At 38.9% G+C, this 22079-nt stretch overlaps 1 protein-coding gene across 3 annotated transcripts in view; it reads left to right on the forward strand.

Annotated features, from left to right (window-relative positions):
* Nucleotides 1-22079, forward strand: part of P2RX1 (purinergic receptor P2X 1) — an 834383-nt gene that overhangs the window by 713015 nt on the left and 99289 nt on the right. For all 3 annotated transcript variants that reach the window (XM_044082908.1, XM_044082906.1, XM_044082907.1), the window contains one exon: nucleotides 7407-7505. In XM_044082908.1, the coding sequence (XP_043938843.1) occupies nucleotides 7407-7505 (99 nt within the window). The remainder of the gene's footprint in view (nucleotides 1-7406; nucleotides 7506-22079) is intronic.

Genomic DNA, 22079 nt, shown 5'->3' on the forward strand with positions numbered 1-22079 from the left:
TTTCTGGAAATGGCTGTGGCACCTGCACACTTAAAACAGCCCTGACACCATTTTTGTGTATTTACACAACTTAGGATGTTTAATATGAATACAGAGTAAATATATCCTTCAATAACTACAGTAGGACAACAGCAACACTCTAAATTATGAATGCCTGCACATAGTGCATGTATATTTTTAATGTGAGTGCACAAGTGTTTCCATTTTTAACTCGATGGTTTGTAATACTTCCTTGTTTTTGTTGCTTTTTATTTATGATATCACATGTGCTGTTGCCTGTGGTTAGAGATGCATGCTGAGTCACAAGCTCTTTTAGTGCTGCAGGATCAGTGGTGGGAGGAGTCTTTCACAGTGGAAGGCGGGTGGGTAAATGAGGGATGTGCCACCATGTGGATGAGAGCATTTCCCTCACAGCATCATTGAATGCCCATCTCATGACAGAGCTCAATAGGTCTGAGGGAGATATGGGGCCTGAACAAAATACCCACTGTGAAGCTGCAATCTTTTTTATTTATTTTTATTTATTTATTATATTTGATTACTGAGTACTGTCTAACCGGGCAAGTAGCCAATTTTCAGCGGAGACCCGGGAAGGAAAGCTCCAGTAATTAAGCTACATAGATACATAGAATTAAGGATTGAAATATTGAACAAAATAATCACAAAAATCATACAATAATTGCAAGCATAAAATAACTGAAATAACTAATTTACAAATAATACATGAGACAAATATTGATACAGAGTAAAATAAATATCAAAACTTAGAAAACATTAGACTCACAGGTACTAAAAACCTGAATATAGAGCAGTAGATCACAGGTACATCTTGTACAAGTATGTGGCTTGAATTGCAAAAAAAAAAATAAGACATTGTTGTAGTGGTTCTTGAAGATAGCTGAGCAGTAAAAAAAACATGAAATGTGTATGGGGAGATGGGAAAAGGAATTAATAGTAGAGCTGCGTTTAGCCCGGTGAACAGCACGGGTGGAGCCAGTTATGTATGAGATGATCCTTTAGCTTAGTTTTGAAGGAAGAATGTCAGGGAGTGATTTAAATGTTTAGAGGGAGAGCATTCCAGAGGTTAGCTATTTTATCAGAGTATAGGGAGTCACCGTGGTAGTTGTGAGATTGTGTGATTTTTGAGCAATGGCTTATATGAAGACCTAAGGGGGCCTGCTGTTAACCTGTAGTTGGACTAGTGTTGATATGGCTGGGCAGTTTTTGGGGTTGTGAATGATATTGTGGGTGACGGTAAGTTGATTGAGTGTTTATAGGTTGGGGAGTTCTAGCCATTCGAGTTGTTGAAGAGCCGTACATTGATGGGTCTTGTGGGGGGAGATTGGTGGCAAACGTTGCTATTTTGTTATAGCAGGATTCAAGATTATGAAGGTCGGAGTTGTATAGGTTGGTGAATGTGTGTGAGCCATAGAGAAGGGTAGACAGTAGCTGTGATCTAGCACTGGCTAGTCTGGCTTGGAGCGTTAGGTATGGTTTGGCCCTATATAGTGAACCGAGTTTAGCATGGACTTTTTTGATATCATGGGAAATATGAATATCAAATTTTAGCCTATCTATTGTCATACCCAGGAGTCTGATTACTAGGCTCAATTAAGGTATGCTGATTTAATGCTTAGGGTGGGCAGTTGTGTTTGGTGGGTTTGTTGGAGAAGATTATTAACTTGATCTTATTTAGGTTTAGAACGAGCTGGTGTTTTGATAGGTAATTTTCAATTTCTTGGAATGATTTTTGCATCTTAGTTTGTAGTTCTGGTGGGGAAGGGACAGAGCAGATAAGGGATGTGTCGTCCACATACTGTATGATAGAGGCATGTTGGGTTGCTGAAATTAGACTGTTAGTAAAAATGATGAAGAGTAGGGGGCCGAGTATGGCTCCTTGGGGTACACCGGTGGATACTGGCAGTAAAGGGGAGAGAATTTTCTCCCATTTTGTAGCCTGTTGACAGTTAGACAGATAACTGTAAAACCATGTTATGGATGCTGAGTTAAGATTGTATGAAGCCAGTTTATTAAGTAGTAGTTGGTGAAAAATTGTGTCAAAAGCTTTTGACATGTCCAGGAAAATGGCTGATACTAATAGTCCGCTGTTTATAAGGTGATGGACGGTGTTGGTGAAGGATACTAAGGCTGTGTTTGTGCTGTGCTTGGGTCTAAAGCCGTGCTGGGTTTTGGATAGAAGGTTATTTGTGGTAAGGTGGCTCAGGAGCTGTTGATGAATGCATTTCTCTAAGATTTTTGCTATTTATGGGAGGATAGCAATGGGTTGGTAGTTTGAGATATCTCTAGAGGGGCCGCCTTTGTGAAGGGGAATGATGTATGAGAATTTTCAGAGTTGAGGGACGTATTGCTCTGAGAATGAGCAATTGATTAGTACGGACACTGGGTAGGCTATGGATGGAGCTGCGATTTTTTAGGAACTCATTTGGAAGTTGGTCAGCTGCAAGGCAGCATGGTTTAAGTTTGCCTAGGAGTTTTTTGATGGAGGTTTGAATAGATTTTAATGAGATGTGATTAGTATAGCTAGGGTCTTGGGGGGAGGATAGTGAGTAGTAGCTTTTGATGGCTCTCTAGGAGGCTTGTGAATGAGTTTATGAAGTTTGAATTAACTTGTAAGCATATGGGTTTGGTGGTGTTTGATGTGGAAGGAGCGGGGGTTGGGTTGTTTGCAGGGTTGAGCAGGTGCTTGATTGCCAGAATTTCTGTGGATTATGGAGGTATTTTTATTGAGAGGTTTGGTAGTAATGTTTCTTATCATTGTAGATTTGTTTCTTTGCTTGGTTTCTTAATTGCTGATAAGTTGTGAAGTCGGGGGTGTTTTTGGAAAATAGGTACAGGGCCCTGGCACTCTCTCTTTTTTTTTGATTAGTAGTTTAGTGTCATGGGAAATCCATGGTAATTGCTTTGATTTGACGCATATTTTTCTTGTGGGGGCTAGACTATCTAGTATGTTAAGGAATTTGTTGTTAAAGAATTTAACTGCATGGTCAAGTTGTAGGTTAATTAAAAGTGACCAGTTGCAGTTTTGAAGTAGCTGGTTGAATAGGTCAGGGGATAAATGTTTCTTACTGCAGATGTATTTGAAGGTATTAATGTATTGATTTTTGGACATTATTCCTGAGCAGATATATAGGGGCATGGTCACTAAGGTTTATGGGTAGGCAGCCAGCTTGATAGCCTATGTTTGGTTTGTTAGTTAATATTCAGTCTAGTAGAGACTCCTTTTTGGAGTGCTTGTCTGTGCGGGTGGGACAGTTTATAACTTGACAGAAGTTATAGAGGTTTATAAAGTTGAAAGGGCAGTTAGAGGAGCATGTGAGCCAATCAAGATTGAAGTCACCTAGGATGATAGTCTTTTGACTGAAAGTAGATGCTGAGCAAGATAGTAGGAATTCAATTTTGGAAAGATTGTTTCCAGGGAACAGATAGCTAGCTATGATTATCATGGTTTTATGGAGGTTTAAATGAAGATTGGTGATGAGAACTTCGGCAATGGGGATGTTAGGTGTTGGATGTTTTAGTTTTTCAACTTTTAGAGAATCTTTAAACATAACTGCTACACCACCACCTCTTTTGGTAATTCTGTCTTGTCTAATTACATTATACCCATTACATATGAATTTGGAGTCATTAATGTGGGGCTTTAACATGGTTTCTGTTATAACTGCTATGTCAGGGGAACAGGTGGCAAAGATAGCATGGAAATCTGAAATTTTATTTACAAAGCTTTTGAGATTAAAGTTGGTTATTAGTATGTTGGATTTGGAAATGGTAGGTAGAGTGAATGAGGGTTGGCTATGGAGAGAAGTTGGTTAGGTGAATGAGTGTGAGTGTTGGTGGGGGGTGTCAGGGTGTGGGGTGGGATAGTGCATGAGCCAGGGTTGTGGTGGATGTCAGATAGTAACTTAATATGTGTGAGGGAGTGCAGTAGTAGTTTTTTTAGTTCGGAGATTGCCTGGTGATACTTGAATGTGGGTGGTTGAGGGTATGAAGATTGTATGCATCTAAATGAATATAGTAGTGAGGAGGAGGTACTTTATAATTGTGGGGAAATGTTGCTAAATGGTGTAAGTGACTATTGGTAAGATGTTACTGTTTGCTCTGAAGAGGAATGATAAAACCTGATATTATTTAGAGGGTCAGTGGCATTATAGGCTAGGTAGAGAAAGCATGGTAGAATACAGCAGAAGTGGTTAGAGATGTGGTGCTGCATAGTAAGGGAGTAACAGAGGAAAGAAGGTTGGGAGGAGATTAAAGCTAAGTGGTAGGTGAGTAGGTTTAAAAGATGCTAGTGTCAAGTAGTTAGTGTGAGTGTTTGGGAGGTAGTTTGGAGGGAGGAGGGGAGGTGGTGGGCATGTTTAGACAGGTGTGGCAGTAAGGGGTGTGATTATGGTTAGGTATAAATGTAATTGATGTGGGGGATGGGTGGGAATGGGCATAGGGTAGGGGAGTGGAGTGAGTCCAAGCAGAAGTGAGACCGAATGGAGTGGGATGAAACCTGGTACACAGATGAGAACCAAAAACAATCAGCCTATAGAGAGACCAGGTATACATTTTAGCATTTTTTTCCTGGTTAGAATGACCTCAGAGACTATGCCAAAATGTTATGCATGTTAAACTAAGTGTGCATTTTCTGAGGTGGAACTGGAAGATTGATTATGTGCTAATTTGAAGGTCAGTAAGTGCGGTTGTCCAGAGGACTACCCACTGATAGGCTTTGAAATAGTTTATAACAAGCAAAAAGGGGGGTGGTTGGGATGGGGATAAGAGAGTAAAACTAGGAGTGTGACCTTAGGGAATAGCAGGCACAGCAAGTTTGTACGCCACTACAGGGGTAATTTAAAAGCAGTTAGAGTAGGTAGTACATTCAGCAGAATGTGCACCTCGACCTACACTTTGTTTGCTGTTTTGCAAGGAAGGTAGACAGTCTTTAGCAAGTAGGCCTCTTTTGAAGATTTCAGGTCCTTCAGGTGGTGGATTAAGATGCAAGGGCACAATAAAGATTTGCATTCCATTTAATATAGGGTGAAAACAAACTGCAAAAAAGAAGAGAAATGTGTGAGTGAGTGGTGAGAGGCAAGGGAGAGAAACTAGCATACACAGTGGGATGTTTAAATTAGGTGAGGGTTTGCAGGGGCAAGCAGGTATAAGGTAGGGGACAATGCAGCATATGTCTGGTTCTGGTATTAATTCACCATAGAAATTATAAGGAGAAAACCGGAGACTAAGGCAGGTAAGTGCAGTGAGTGTGAAAGTATTTGTGGGCAAAGCAGCAGCAGAAGTAGCCACAGGGTTTGCAGTAAACGCTTGGACATGCAAAAGACAACCACTATAACGCTAGCCGTTTCCTTTATTGAAGGATATCTTCTACACCTTTAGTGGGAAAGAGTGAGACACTTGAATATGCCAGAGTATTCACAGTTAACACTAACTGCGGAACAGAAAACAGTGATTAATACGCTAGTCGCTACTTAAAACAACCTCTATCATGCTAAGTGGGAAATGCAACACTGATAAGAACACAAGATACACTTTTACGCCTAGGAAAATGCAAACTTCTGAGCAAAGAATTCATTTTTTTATCTCTGGGAATATGTAAATCATGAAAGAAAAAAACATCTATTATGACAGCTAGGAGATGATGCATGTAGTGTAGATACACATATGGTTTGTCTCAAACAATAGTGCAAGCTGAAACATATCTAGTGACTAAATGAACACTCGTTTGTAGCTTTGGTGAGTTTGTACACACCAGCCAAGTTATTATGCACAGCAGAAGAACAGAAAAAGAAAAAAAAAAAACACGGTATGCAGTAATCAATAGCAGTGCTAATTTACATAGGCTAAATAAGGCATCAGTGAGCACATAGAAGTACAACAAACAAAAGAAAAACATTAGAAATGGATACATTACTGCATCTAGTATCACAAACTTACAATTGTGGCATGCACACAGATGCTGGAAAAGGATGACCGGCTTCTCCTAAGGGCAGAGGATTACTAAAGAAAGAAAATGACCCCAGTGGAGTTTCAGGTATACTATGTAACCCTGTGGGGGGAGGGGTTCAGGTAAGTATGCGAGATGTGCATACACCATGGGGCTAGAGCTATTTGGGATGAAACCTGGTTCATAGATGTGAACCAAAAACAATCAGCATACAAGGAGACCAGGTATAAATTTTACAGTTTTTTTTTTTCTGGTTAGAATAACCTCAGAGACAATGCCAAAATGTTATGCACGATAAGCTAAATGCGCGTTTTCTGAAGTGGAACTGGAAGTTTGATTATGTGCCAGTTTGAAGGCCAGTAAGTGTGGTTGTCCAGAGGACTACGCACTGATAGGCTTTGAAATAGTTTATAACAAGCCAAAAGGGAGAAGATTGGGTTGGGGGATAAGAGAGTAAAACTAGGAGTGTGACCTTAGGGGATAGCAGGCTCAGTGAGTGTGCACACCACTACAGGGGTAATTTAAAAGCAACAATACTTGTTAGAGTAGGTAGTACATTCAGCAGAAGGTGCACCTCTACCTACACTTTGTTTGCTGTTTTGCAAGGAAGGTAGACAGTTAGTCTTTAGCAGGTAGGTATCTTTTGGAGATTTCAGGTCCTTCGTGTGGTGGATAGGGACACAAGGGCACAACAGAGACTTGCGTTCCATTAATACAGGTGAAAACAAAACCTTGTTTGCTGTTTTTTAAGGAAGGTAGACAGTCTTTAGCAGGTAGGTCTCTTTTGGAGATTTCAGGTCCTCTTTCTATCTTCATGCCTCTCAGTCAAGCATGATGACCCTTAGATCCTTCAGGTCTGTCCTTTAGGTGGGATCTTCCCATGTATGGGTCACACGGGGGCATTAGAATATCACAAGTGTCGGACCACCAAGGATGGGAATATAAGGAAGCTCACCATAACAGATTCTGAAGTCAGTGGTAACAATGGAAATAAATGTTTTCATGTGTGTTTATACTGAGTCTTGTGCCATAATTATGAAATGAGTACCTCTTAGCACAACTACATATAATATACTCATGCTTACAAATGACTTATATGTAAGGATCTATCACCAGGACTACTTAAAATAAATTCATGCATAAAACATCGTGTTTTCCAAATATTATTAATGCATTTGCTCCTAGATTTGCATATTCAAGTTTGAAAATTAGCTGCCTTCATATGTTCACACAGAAAACTCAGGTTACAAAACGATGTTCAGTTTGAAGATACATCATACATTTTACAACAAAGAGCTTTAAATTCCATAAATAGGAATTAATTTTTTTTCCAGTGGTACATCTTTATTTATATTACACATACTGATAAAATATATTAATACTTGTAGAACTCTAATAATTGGAGAGACTGGCTCTTGATTTTTTTTTTGTTTGTTTTAAGGCAACAGTTGTATGTGACTTGCTGCTGCTACACATACTGCCAAGACGGAAGTACTACAAATTACGGAAGTTCAAACATGCCGAGGAGGAGATGAACGAGGTAAACAAACCGATAGTGGAAGTAATTGTACATTGGTTGAGCATGCTTGCATTATTAACAGGATAATCAGCTAAGTTCATCAAAATGTACCTGGCTTAGTCAAGCAGAAAAACAAGGGGAAAAAAACAATGACAGCTCTTCTACTGTGAGAAATTACAATCCTTAATTAAAAACATTTCCAGGTCTAGTAGTGGCTGGAGCAACAGAAACTCTTCCTGCCATCCTGCATTGCCTCAACATGAACTGATTGCTCAAATGACATCTAGGTATTAGTTTGTTTACATGTTACAAGTGTGATGCAAATTTAGTTAAACAAGCATATTAATTTCAGACATTTATTTATTTATTTCCATTTGTTTTGTAGGAAAGTTTGACTGGGCAGACAATCCCTTGTCAGTTGATACTTGGGGAGAAAAGCTCCACAAAATTAACAGTAGTACATATACAACCTACAAAATACTTGGATAACATTTACAGTGGCACAGTGGATAGTGGTTTTGCCTCACAGCAAGAGGTTCCCTGGTTGGATTCTTGGCTGGGGGAAATTCTATGCAGAGTCTGCATATCCTCCCTGTGTTTGTGTGGGTTTCTTGTGGGTGCTCCGGTTTCCTCCCACATTCTAAAGACATGCAGCAGGTGGACTGATTACTATAAATTGGCCATAGCTGTGAGTGTGCGTGCAAGTGTATGATGTGAAAGAAAAACTGAGGCAGGGCTAGCTACCATGTGGTGTAAACCTTGACTCTTGACTCTAGATGAATGTCACTGTTGAAGTGGCACCCCAACCCCATGTGCAAAACTGGGAAAAAGCGGTTGTGGATGCAGTGGCAGCTCGTACCATCGGGCTTCAGGACTGCAGCCCCCCAGCTGTAAAGAAAAGAACATTTTTAAAAATAAAATATTTATAAATTAATTATTTATATTTACTGGCTTGCTGCAGACAGTGCTCTAAGTGAGTCCGACTGACTCGCAAAGTCTCAGAACTCGAACTGTACATGCTGAGTTCTGTTTTTTTTTTTGTTTGTTTTTCTGTTTTTAGACTAGTGTCTGTAAATCTGGACTGCTGTAAAAGCAGTCCAGATTAAGGAGAGAAGGCATTAGTGTGATGCCCAGAAGTCTATGCCTTTAACCACACAGTAAAATGGAAGGGGATCGGACTCCCACATCCGCAGTCATGTACGTGACATGAATGGCTACTGATTGGTTCTCGCTCTCTTCCCAAAAAAGAGAGCGAGAAATAATCATTAGTAGCACAGTACTTTGGTTACTTGCTATGGTGCTACCGTTGGTGAAACAACTTGTTTGATTTTTTTGGCTTGCTACCCTTGGTTTATATAATTTACAGAGAGTGAGAGTTTGATCAGAGAAAAGAAAGAGTTGAAGAATTGATTCCTAACTTCAGTTCCTGATCATCACGGAGACGGACAGTCACTCATTTGTTTTAACAAATGAAATTGAGGTAGGTGTCCAACTCCTAATGTCCATATAATGTTTATTGGAAGGAAGTTCGTTTGGCAAATGGCCGCAATTGTCAGAAAAGATGATGTTTGTAATATGTGTGTGTGCTGATGGTAATCGACTTTTTAGAGAACACTCAAAAACTTTGAGCTGCCCTGTGATGACTGGCTACAGCTGTCAACCCCACTCTTAAGTTGTCGCAGTTTGAATATTAGTAAAGGTCAACTCTATAAAGACCAGCACCTGTCCTGCACTCTTGACGAGTGAGTAGTTTTTAGGTCTTGGGCGGGTTCTGGGCAGATAACCATGATCTGCTGCTTTGGCTCAGAAAAAAAGGGGGTGATCTGATCTCTGTCCTTCAATTATTGCAGTCCTTGGGCTGAGAGTTCTGATACACAAAAAGAGAAGCTGTACTTCTGATCTTGCTTAAATCTGCTGCTCTTAAAGATGAAAGTGCTAAGAGTATTCAACAAGTACTGTTCATACACTAAGCTTTTAGTGTCTTACACCACATTAATTAATATTGCAGCATTCTATATTATATGCTTAATGAAAATGTATTTCCTTTAAACCACAGAGTTTTACTTTTGCTGCACTTGTGGACTTCACTTCATCTAACCTCTATCCTAAGGTGCACACACACACTCTGCCCCCAACACTCTCTCTCTCTCTCTCTCTCTCTGTCTGTCTAGCACACATTCACACATGTGCACACTCATACATATATATACACCCCCCCCCCCCACACACACACACACACACACACACACTCCAATACCCTAATGAAATAATGAAGTCATGGAAATAAGCAACAATTTGGCTGCAATCATTTTTAATCCATGATTATCTGTATAAGAGATGCATATGTGTTTATGTTATTAGTTACTACCTTGAAAGTTATGTTTTAGTGCATTAACTACAGTTCCAAAAAGGTGCACCGATCATTTAAGTCTACTTTCAAGGCGTGACTTGTTACGGAGATGTATCAGTGAGATATTACGAGGGCTGAAGGCAAATATATGAAGTAGCAAGGCATGCAAAGCAAATAAAGGTATAATATACAAAACACAAAGTACACAGTGACAGTAGCTGAGTATTCAGGAAGCTGTTTTTTGTAAATTTTCCTGCAAACTCAACCAATCTCCTTTTTTAAAACAGAGTGACTTTTTTGTTTCTGGATGAAACTTTCAATGCAGACAGCATGAAGGAAACTGTAAGCCAAGGTTCTCAAGGAGACAGAATACAAATTTATGCTTGTGAAGTACATATTTTTCCATGTTATCATTTGTGTGGAGCTTCGGTCATTGCAGTCACTTAAATTCTTTTTTAAAGCCTTTCTCTCCACCAGTCTACTTCTACATTCTGCCTCCATTTAAATGTAAGCTTCCTGTCTGTGGTCTCACCTCATCATATGAGTGCTGGTCAGAGGAAGCAGAATGGTGAAGGAGGCCACAGTTGTTACATTTTAGCCTAAAGGAGATGCAGAGCTTTGGGGTACCATGCACACAGTAGTAGATATTGTGGGTGTGCCTGTGTGTCAGAATTCATATGTGATAAAACAGATACAGCTGTTACAAAAGCACTGCCTCTTGGCACCTGTATAATTAGTATATTGAGAGCTGCCTAAGGAAAAAAAGGATTGCCAAGGGACTACCAGGATAACTGGTATAATTGCATTGATACAACTAGATAAGACACTTGAACAGTGCCACAAATTTATGGAAAGTTGTGAAGGGACAGGAATCAATATCTTTTTACTATCTGACTTGATTGCTTTTGGTCCATGGGGAACACAGGGTTACAGTAAGTCCAAAAGAGAGAAACAAGAGTGGGTAACACAGACATTTTAGGACAATGATCCAGGACTAATGGGGATATGATGAAAGGCAAAATGTGTCACAGCATTCATGTCTGCTATCAGAAAGGAAAGGGGAAATATGTTCAGTGGAGACGCAGTCTAAGCTGCAATAATACATCAACTAAAAGATGAAAGTGCTAAGAGTATTCGACAAGAACTATTCATACACTAAGCAGTTAGTGTCTTACGCCACATTAATTAATATTGTAGCATTCTGTATTATACGATTGATGGAAATGTATTTCTTTAAAAATTAGAGTTTTACTTTTGCTGCACTTGTATACGTCACTTCTTCATCTAACCTTAATCTTAATTTTAAAACTGCACTTAAGTGCTTCATACACAACTTCTTTAACTTCTAGAATCTTCTTTCAGAAAATATCCTGCTTCCTGGATTTTGTAACCTGTCTTTCCATTAATATATTTCCCACATTTTTCTAATCTTGGTTACCTCTTTAAGAATGTAATCTACCTATTTCTACCATGATTAGGGGAATGCAATACTTTTACAATACACTTTTTGATAGCCCATGTTATTGTCATCCATGTGTTCACTGTATACTCAATTTTTGTTATATTTTTTTCTTTCTGTCCAATATAAATCTACCTGTTATCTTGTATTTTAGTGCACTTTATATTACTGTCAACTTTCCAGTTCATTTTTATGTGGTCTGGCTTCTGGTAGCTGAGAACTAGACCCCTCCATGGTCATCTTGTTTCTCAGCTGAGCAATGCAGTGACATAGGCATTCAGTAGTAAGTTAAGCCACGGTCACTTGATAATCATTTGACTACATCATTCACAGCCCTTGGAGATATGATTTAAACCTAACCACTTGTCCCACATCTTGTCCCACATATCCTGTCATGATTTTCATTGCTGCTTCTCTTAAAAGAATTTGACTTTCAATCATTTCCTACAGATATCACAGCCTATTCCCTCTACTTCTTTCTTTGCATTCTATTTCTTCCTTCAGCCTGTTAATTTCGGACACCTCTGGCACCTCTATATGATCATGACAGTCAAATACTTAAATTTCTTTCTGCTGCATCTTGTGCTATTCTTCCTTACAATGACCTAATTTCCAGTAATTTGCTTCAATATTGATCCTTAAATTTAATCACCTTGAAATAATAACTGTAGTGATATACCATAACTTTCCCACCACAGACTTATTCATTCTCTGGAGATTATGTCCACCAACCAAACCTGATGGTTGTGTGACTCCTCTCAAGCATCATAACACTAGAAGTCATTACTCTGCCTTTTATCCGTCCTTGTCTCATCCACCTCAACTCCATAACTCTTAATCCCATTCCTTACCTTTTTTTTCTTATTTGTGGATATAATGAATTCAGGCTTGGTTCAACATTCTGACCACTGTGACCTTACTACTTTTCATATTCATCATCTGTAAACTGGTTAGGGGTTAAAGCAAAAAGTAAAAATTTCAGTTTATTGAAACTTGAATATCCACCAACTTTCCTTTTACTGGTCTCATAGTACCCTGACAGAAATCCATTTGCTCATTCTGTTTTCTGTGTTTTACCTTAAGTTTTCAGAATGACTATCTAGGAAGCAGAGTACTTGGTAAGTAATGTTAATGATCTCCAACAATTTCCACTGCAGAGTAATATCAGTTTCCTCTCATAGCCAGAATTATGACCCTAAACTGATGATTCATAAAACCATAATTGGTAGTTTCTTAAGATCCATATGGCCATCATTTATAATCCATCCTCTACTTTGCTCCGTTTACTTTTTTGTAAACTGTCCAACTATTTTTTTTTGCAGAGCTCTTAACCTATATAATATGTGGGTATGTGTGTGCTTGAAGTTACTGAACCCTACTCCGTAAAAAAGCTAGTGATTGTTCTCTTCTTACAACATGTTTGTTGAATTTGTAGTGCAGTATTCAGAACTAGTATTCTTTATGCAGTATTTATTTACTGAATCCTGTTGGTGGTGGTGGCGCCAGAAATTGACAGCAATGGGTGGTGTCATGAGATGGGGACGGTGAGGGGGGACAATGGAGTGTTTACCTTTCTAAGTAGAGTAGTCGTATATTTTTCGCCTATTTCATATATAGTCCTTATCTGCTCTATTTTGCCATTTTGTATATTTTCAATACATTATGACATTTCCCTTCATATTTCTTTAAATGTGAATTGCTGATCTACATATTGTTGTTCTGAAGTGCATATATCGCTTTTTTGTAACATAAGTTCTCGCTCTTGTAAATTGTTAATGCAGTGCTGTTTGAAACCGCATTTGTTTTGTTGTTCTTGCTGTTGTTGTTCATTAAGTTTTGGTACTGCCTTGTTTTTTTAATTTGCATATACCACTTTTGTGTTGTATAACTTCTTGATCTTAGAATGCCCTGGGCTTGGATCAGCACTCTAACCTGGTTAACAAATGGTAAAAATATAAATAAATAAATCAGCGGAAGTTTGTAGGCTAAGTAATGTCAAGCGCATTTAACTGGCAGACTGAAAAAGCTAGCTGTTCTCTAACGTCAAGTAAATGTGATGTATTGGAAAGCAAAACTACATAATTAATAGAAGCACGTATATTCCTGAGATTAAAAGTAATCAGATTCATCATTAATAAGTAGTCATCAGGAAAGATGACTATCAAAGAAGGAAGTGAAAAATGTCTTTGTTGCTGTGTGGAGAGAGATGAACAATGACATGGAACCCTGCAGAAAGTAAAGCAATAGTGTGAAAAGATAAAATATATTAACTTTTGAGTATCTTCTGCTATCCATATCTTTAAGAAATAGAAACCCCACAGCATGGGCTACTTCCATGCCCCCAAAAATAGTCAAAATACATATCACCCAGTCAATATATAGGACAGATCATGCATTACAAATATGGTATCTGCCATTTCTCCAAGTAAAAATATTATGGCCTAAAATTAAAACTTAACTAGAAATACCTAAAATTATGTAATTCATTATGGTTTCTGAGATTATAGACCACCTTTGCACATATAAATTAACCTTCTCTATACATGCTTGAGGTGAAGCTGCTTAGGCATCAGTAGCCCGTAGAAAAATAAGACAAACAGCATAAACCCTAATACTTTTTGCCACTGGAAATCTTTGCCAGTATGATTTCTAATAGTGTGCTGTAAAGGAGTTCACAAAAAAGTTAAGTAGAATAAAAATTCTTACGTTGCACTTGCTTACATAACATATTACATACCTCAGTCTCAACTATACAGATTTTCACAGACTATCCAGATTTTTGCATCACATGTTTGGTCCGTTTTTCATAAAATTGTGGTTTTCTGCCCTGCAAATTAATGGCAAATCATTAAAGATTGAAGTTGGAAAATATTGACAGAAATTCAAGTTTCAGATTTCATACCCTTCAGAAAATTCATACTAATGCAAGACCTATTATTCTATCAACTTTCTAAGTTTGTAAGAGCAATATTTAAAAATTGTCCCTATTTTTAGGCCTTTGTCCCACTTTTGTTTATGGCTTTGTCCAGATTTCTTGCTCTGAGATTGAGAAGTATGACCAAATGTGTCAGGGCCATCACCGTTAGCCAGAGACATTTTTTAAATTGTGATATACTTGTATCCCACTACCCTCCCCATGTAGTGACGTGTCCAAGCAAGGCAAGGAGCATTTATGTAGTGTAAGTGTGCAGAGTATCCCCCCATCCAAGGTAGACACAAGTACAGTGGCTTTTCATCTGTCTTTGATTTTGCATAATGTTCTGATTTTCTGTCATATTTTTATACTGTTGATTTATGCTTCTTATTATTCAGAAAATGCATGTTTTTGCAGTGCCTGTTGTTGCTCTGTGTTTAATTAGCAATGCTTTAATGACCATCAGGTAGGCTTTTCTGAGATTGTAAGATGCAAGTAAACTTTAATAAGCATACTGTTAAAGAATTGTCGACATTGAAAGCATTTATGTTGTTGCCATGCAGAGAATATTTATGTAACTATATAACGTGTAAGCCTTGGGTATTGAAATACATATGACAATATTTGTAATAAAGGACATGACAGTCATTTTCAAAATTAGTGTGTGTATATATATATATATATATATATATATATATATATATATATATATATATATATATATATATATATGTAACAATGTGCTGTGTAGAGTATTCAGCATGCACCATAGTGGCTGAGCATTTATTTCATGTAAATTGGTAAACATGGCCAGCATTGATCCCACTGTACCATAGCCCCACCCTTTTCTAGTTGACCACACCCATTCATTGGCCCCACCAATTCAGTTGTCTCCTGCAGACCCCCTTTGATTTGAAGTCACCAGCCACCACTGTGTGGATGGATGGATGGATTTAGCAGCATTACTTGCAGAGCTCATGGGTATCATTTACAGTAGCACTTGTACAGTATACAGAATGCTCAGGTAACATTAGCAGCATTACTTATCCTCACTTTGCATGTAAAGTAGATGATGAAATAAACAAGTATATTTTGTAGCAACATAGCCAGCACTGGGTGCCATACCTTTTAACTATCCAGATTTCACAGAATGTCCAGATTGTTGCCTCATATTTTTTGGTCTGTTTCTCATAAAATTTGTGGTTTTGTAACAAATCACTGAAAAGTGAAGTCACCAAATAATGGCATACATTTGAGTTTCAGACTTCATATCTTCCAGAAAATGCATGCTAACACACACATTAGTCTAGCAACTTTCTAAGTTTATAAGAGCAATATTTAGAATCGGTCGCTATTTTTGGCCTTTGTCCCCCCATTATTTTAGGCTCTGTTCAGATTTCTTGTGCTTGAGGTTGAGAGGTATAGGTGCAGTTAAGTAGCAGTAGTACATTTGGTCAGATATAATTATCTGCATTTTGTTATGAGTAGAGAAGAGAGTGTTATGGACATATATGTGTACATAGGGAAGGTAGTTTAGGAATAATTTTGCCTGGGGAATAGCAGAGACATAGCTAGGAGCAGGTTTAACTTATCTTTGAAGATCTGTGTGTTTTTGAGGAGTATGACTGAAGAAGAAATTGAGTTCCAGGATTTTGAGATACAGTTGGAGTAAACAGCATTTCCTTCTTTGTTGTGAGCTTTGTGACTTGAGATGGGATGTTTGTCAATAGATCGCAGAGCTCTGTTGGTGGAGTGGAGTTGTAATATACTGTTCAGAGCAGGGACATTTTCAGGGTGAAAGACTAATTTCTGTTCAAATTGATGTAAAGAGTAGGTGAGGTAGCTCACTCCAAATCAGGTGCCCAAGGGCAAACCAGTGCTGTGTGGAATATGGCTTGTTGGAACGTGATCAGCTAATATGAACACTTCATAAACCACTTCTGTTTAACAGTTTTTACAGGTTATTTAAGCAGTTTGGTGTAACTCTAATCTTAAAAACTCTACCAATCTTTTTTTTTCTTTTCCTTTTTTTGCATTAGGCACAGTATCATTCCAGGATTGCATCAGAGAACCCTTAAGGAACAGTAATTACAGTAAGGTGTCCATCTCCAAAATCAAGAAATCTCAGAAAACAAAGCTGCTGCTTTTCCTCCCAAAAGCTTTAACAGACCTCAAACAACATTTCTCAATAACATCTGATAAGTCCCCTAGAGTGGTAATCCCACATATCAAGCTACTAGGCAGGACAATTGGGGATAACCTAAAATTTGACTTACATGTGCAACAGGCTATCAAAAAACTCACCAAACGTTGACACTCAAAGGAACAAAAAATACTTAACTGATTCATCCAGGAAACCCCTGGCATCTACACTCCTTCTCCCCGCTTCACCATATGGTTCCCCAGTACTGCTTAACCTTCAAACTTCATCCCAAATAAACTAAAGCAGAGCTACTACAAAATAGCAAAATGTGCTACAAATTCATTAAACAGAGCCCATCATCGCTTAACCCTAAAACAGACTGATTAGCTTGAATTACCCAAGCGTCTCACTTACACGCAATTACTCCTAGTCCACAAATTAATATACAAACCAGAACAAAGCAAAGCCCTACTACACCGATTGCACATATACACCCCTGCTAGGCCAATTCCACCTGGAAACAAAATGTTCCTCACTACCTACACACCATACCTGTCAGCAGGAATCTCCCTTTATTCCAACTACATAGCCCACTCCTGGAATTCTATAGCCATATCCCTTAAACATACCAGCAACCTATCCAATTTCAAGACCAATCTAAAAAATATATCTGAGACATGGAATTGTACATGTACAACCCTGAAAACAGATGCATGACCACCTACTCACTATAACTATACCTTTCTCACTCTGAATTCACTAACACCAACATAACTTAGCAGGTAATAATGGTCTAACATTAAAAGAAGCTCTCACTTTAATGATAGCAGACTACTAATGTAAGCTCTTCTACCTCTTCAGCCAACACTTACTGTTTAGTTCCTCCCTTGTGTCCTTCCATAACATTCTCATCTTTCTAATAACTCTGTCTCCATGTCTTTTAATTTCTCCTCCTTGTCCCATTCTGTTTCTCTGTCTATTTTAGCAGCAGAATCCACTGTTTTTCACCTCTGTGCATTAGAAATATCATCAATATTTTGAGTATGTATGTATTAGTGTACTTTAAATAGCCTATCCACTTCTGCAGTGTCTTGTTACTTGCAGTATATATTGTATTCTTGTTCACAATTTATCCTAGTAATGTTTCTATAAATGTATTTCGATCTGTTTCTGTTTTTATCTGTTATGGAGATTTTCTCCCATAGTATGTAAGTACTTATCCGCCTACTGTAAAATAGTTTTGTGTGCGTTTTTATGGAGCCTCGTTCTCCAACTCATTGTGAAATATTTAATCTGTTGTGAGGCTTTTCTCCCCTTGTATATAATTACTAATCAACTTCTGTTTAAATGGTTTTGAATCTGTTTCGTTACTTTTCTCCACAGGTCTCCTCTGAAAGCGGATCATTAGCTCATTTGGATTTTCCAGGTTATCAAAGGACAAATAAATAAAAATAAATAAATGAAATCAGAGAAAATATGATTGTCCCAACCATGCTGTGGTTATACTTCTCCCTGTTGTGTTTACAGCCCAAGTTTGCAAACATATGCAGGCATCAGATTGTGGTCTGGGGAGGGACAGACTGGGAATTCTGCATCAGGCAATTGATACAAGCACATGCGTGCAATGCCAGAGGAGGTCAAGGGTGTAAGAGGACAACTGGTTTAAACTCAGAGGGTTTTGTCAGACTTCTGAAACTTGGTATTAAATATACGTAAGCAGTTGCTTCCTTCGTCTGGAGTCCTGACGTCTTCATTTTATTGTCTAACTTTATTCTTTAGGTTAGCCAGATGCTGCTTAATGTGCACCCATTTTCTGCAAGCTTTAGACAGTTTGTTTCAGTGTCAGAATATCGCTGCTGCACAGGCAAAATTCTATTAGAATATTCTTATAACAACTCACAATATTTCCGTTCATCGCCTTCCAATTGCCTTATATACTTTGTCACTGTATTAGCAAGCAACCTCAGCTCATGCAACACTGCCTCCATGGCTCTTTCAGCTTCTTTAACCAGTACTCAGAAGCATTCCTTTTTTCAATAGCCACTTGTTCAGACAAGCCAAGAACCACCCAATTGATCTTACTTTCTGCTTCTGCCACCCCAGATGCCTGATTTTCAGATTTTCCAAAACTTCCTTATCTAAACACCACATGATCTCAAGATAGTATTATTACTTTTATTAATCTATGCTGTAAAAAATTACCCCACCTTAAAACACTGAAAACAACGTAAGCGTTTTTTTCTTATTTTGCAGCAAGGGTACCCTTCCAGTCCATAAGATATTACTCTTTCTAATTTTTAAATAGATTTTAGATGGATAGAGCCACCTCTAACTTTCACATTACTTTGGTGCACAGATCCATCCATCAGTGCCCATCCCCATGTTGGAGCAGTGTTTGCTCTTTCCTTTGCTATACAGGGGCACAGACCAAAGCAATGCAGTAGCAGATTACAATGTCTAGTGTTCCAGGGAAAAGTGGCAGCTCCCGCCATCACCAGACAGGGACCTGATCCAGGTGAGTGCAGTGGATGAACCTATCTGTTGAGAGATGAGGACTGGCAAGGAGCAGTCATTGTACTATGGTTTTATACCTGACAGGCTTGTAGGAGGACCCAAAGCCCTAAGTCCCACTATTCATGCTTGTAGCAGCTATAGGACTGACCATGCACTGGGCTAACAAGATGTGTGACCATGCCTTAATATGTGCTGTGGATAAAAAGCCCAGACTTCCTTGCAAACAAGCACCACTACACGATCCTCAGTTTTCACCATAGATTCTATTGAAAAGCATCTACTACAAGCATGCAGTCCAATCTCCTCCCTCAAGAGCAAGGCATGTAGCCAGAGTCTCATCACTTCTTTCCCTTGCTACACTAGTTCCAGAAGATGCCTTAGAAGCTAGTCAAACTCACATTGTCTGTGTTACAGTCCAGGCTTCATTGATCTGCTCCTTCCAAACTGACAGAAAGAAGAAGCAGCTGCAGAAGATGATCACTCCCTGAAGCAGCATGCAGTCTCTCCCTATGTCATCCGTGTTCTGAATGTGAGAATAAAGGTCTTGTTTACTTTCTCTACTCATAAGACTCCATACTAAGACCATTGTAGTTCAAGGAATACTGAAAATGATACCTCCTTTTACATGAGTAGTACTGAAGTGTAGTTTAACCAGCATTTTAACACATTGCTTATTTTAATCTGGATGTTACATTAGAATGAATGAAAATAAAAAATGTCAAATATGTCAGAGAGCCTATCAAGATTTTCTTTCATTACTTATTTTCAAACCTATCTAGGTTTGCACCATTTTCTGTGACACCGCAAGTCTTTCAAGAATGGTATTGCACATTTAATAGGTTTTGGCCCCCCATACTCATTATTTGAACTTATATTTTATAATTTAGATTTTGTATAACAGTTAGAGACAAGTTGAATAATAACAAAGCAACATTAGTGATATTTTCTTTAGCCATGCTATGTTTCAGTCTTTTAATGAGGGCAAACATTTCTGGGCAGTCTTTTGCTGTTCGACAACATTTTATCAAAAGAAATGCATGAAATTGCCTGGTGTGATTAGAGGAACCGCACGTGGAAGGGCCCCAGCGCAGAGAGTTTCTGCCTCCTAAAACAGTTTTGCTAGCCAACAGTTAATGTGATTTGCTTTGTGGTAAAGGAGGGACCTTAAATGTCATCACTTTCACTGGAGTCAGTTGCTTAAGAAGCTTCATAATCCAAATGGTGCAGCAGAAATGGGTTACTCGGGGGGGGGGGGGTGGATAATGGGATATCAGGGATTTTACCCAGCTTCCTTCTTGAAATTTGAATTTTATGTAATGCATGAGGTGCTTCTTACACTCTTGGTGACGTAGCACACCAACATATTGTGTTAAGTGTATAGCTGGGAATATTGAAATACTTTGCTTGTTTTACTGCTGCGTGTCATGTTAGAGTCACTTTGGCTATTACACCACATTATTCTTAACATATCATAGCTAGATACATTTCACAGGTCATCAACGCATTTTGTAACTTTTACTAATGTTGTGTCTTTCGGCTTTTCCCAGTTAGGGGTCGCCACAGCGGAACTCCGGTCCGCTAATGATTGGCAGTTGAGTTTTACGTGCCGAGCTGCCAGCCCTGATGCACAACCTGCAATGAAGGTACACCCATTCACGCATGTCTCCACACAGAAGACGCTCTAACTGAGAGTCGAACCGGACAGCGTCTTACTGTGAGGCGACAATGCTACCGCAGCAGCACCACCGCGGATCCCAGATGCAGGAGTTTCTTAGGATGATGTTTTCCAAAATCATTACTGAGCCCAGACAAGCAATGCTTCAATAACTTAATTCTGCAGTGTGTGTGCATTTTATGTGTCATCACACAGTGCATAAATACTTATAAGGGCAATCATCAGGCAGTACTTATATGTTATCCCGGGTAATTTTCATCCACATCCTTTAACTGACTCATACAATGGAGACACTCAGAGCCACACGCTCCAGGGATCTAAACCTTGTCATCACAATGAACAAAACATGCTGGAGGGATAGGTTCCTGATCCAGAGACTCCCCAGACTCTGGAATAGACTGCCCATACATGTCAAGCAGAGCTCCTCTTTGGCCGTCTTCAAAAGGAACCTTGACGATTGGATGGGAGATAGGAAATTCACCCTGGGGATCACGTCAGTCACCCTGCTAGACAGGGATCCAGGGAAGTAAATATTGTGGAAAGAAATAGCCCAGGAATTGTTATGGCTAGGCTTGTATAGGCTTTAGGGCTGATAGCTTAGTACCAACCTATGAACAGTAATCTGTTCTGATCATATATCTTATAGGAATGACTTGAATAGTTTTTTTATACTCTCTCTCGCTCCTGCACTCTGCACGAGTGGGCAGAAGAACCACAATGTGGGCCATTTTGGACATACACAATTTAACACCTGTCTGATGTCTGCTAGAGCATGTACATATTGCTTTGCCAGTTCTCAGTCCCATCTCATATTCTGCACTTGCTAGGGCACCCACACTCTGCCATGTGCCCATTTTACAGTAGCCACTCATCCTCCTATTGTGGCAAATGTATGTCTCTTCCAGCACCATGGCCTCAGGTACTCTGCATCACATCCAGGATTTTATTAATTTGTACCACCATGAAAATGTCCACTTTTAACTCTATTCTTGCCATTATAGAAATGTGAAATAATTTAATACCCCAGCAAAGGCATTGCTTCAGCTAAAACTGCTCATTCCATACTTCAGCGCCCAGATAAATGCCCTTTTCTGCATACCCTCCAGCAATGGTATAGCAGCCTTAGCAGACCTCTCTGCTCTAAAGATAAATTCCTGGCTCAACAATCTAAATCTGAGAACTCATCAGGGGATTCTTTCTCTACTGGAATTATATCTCCAGGATATAGAATACCATACCCAGCCAACTTAGGGAAATGGACAACAAGCTTAGCTTTAAGAGAAGCCTCCATGTTCATCTCCTAAATGCTGGATTTTGTCAGTGCCCATTCACCACTGGTTGACTAACAACTACCCTATCTTCAATTTCTGCTTATGTATTCCTCTTTCCTTCATACTTTCACTCAGGACTAGTCCAATATAATTATGTTGTCAGTAAACCGAAAAAAGGCACAGAGAACTCGGCTACAGGACAAAACTTCACTTAATCAGATCAGATGAAGTAGTTGTTGACGAAAACATAAGACGAACTGGTTACACAG

Source organism: Protopterus annectens, chromosome 9.part0, assembly GCF_019279795.1.
Source record: "Protopterus annectens isolate FY-2018-M chromosome 9.part0, PAN1.0, whole genome shotgun sequence".
NCBI classification, from domain to species: domain Eukaryota; kingdom Metazoa; phylum Chordata; order Ceratodontiformes; family Protopteridae; genus Protopterus; species Protopterus annectens.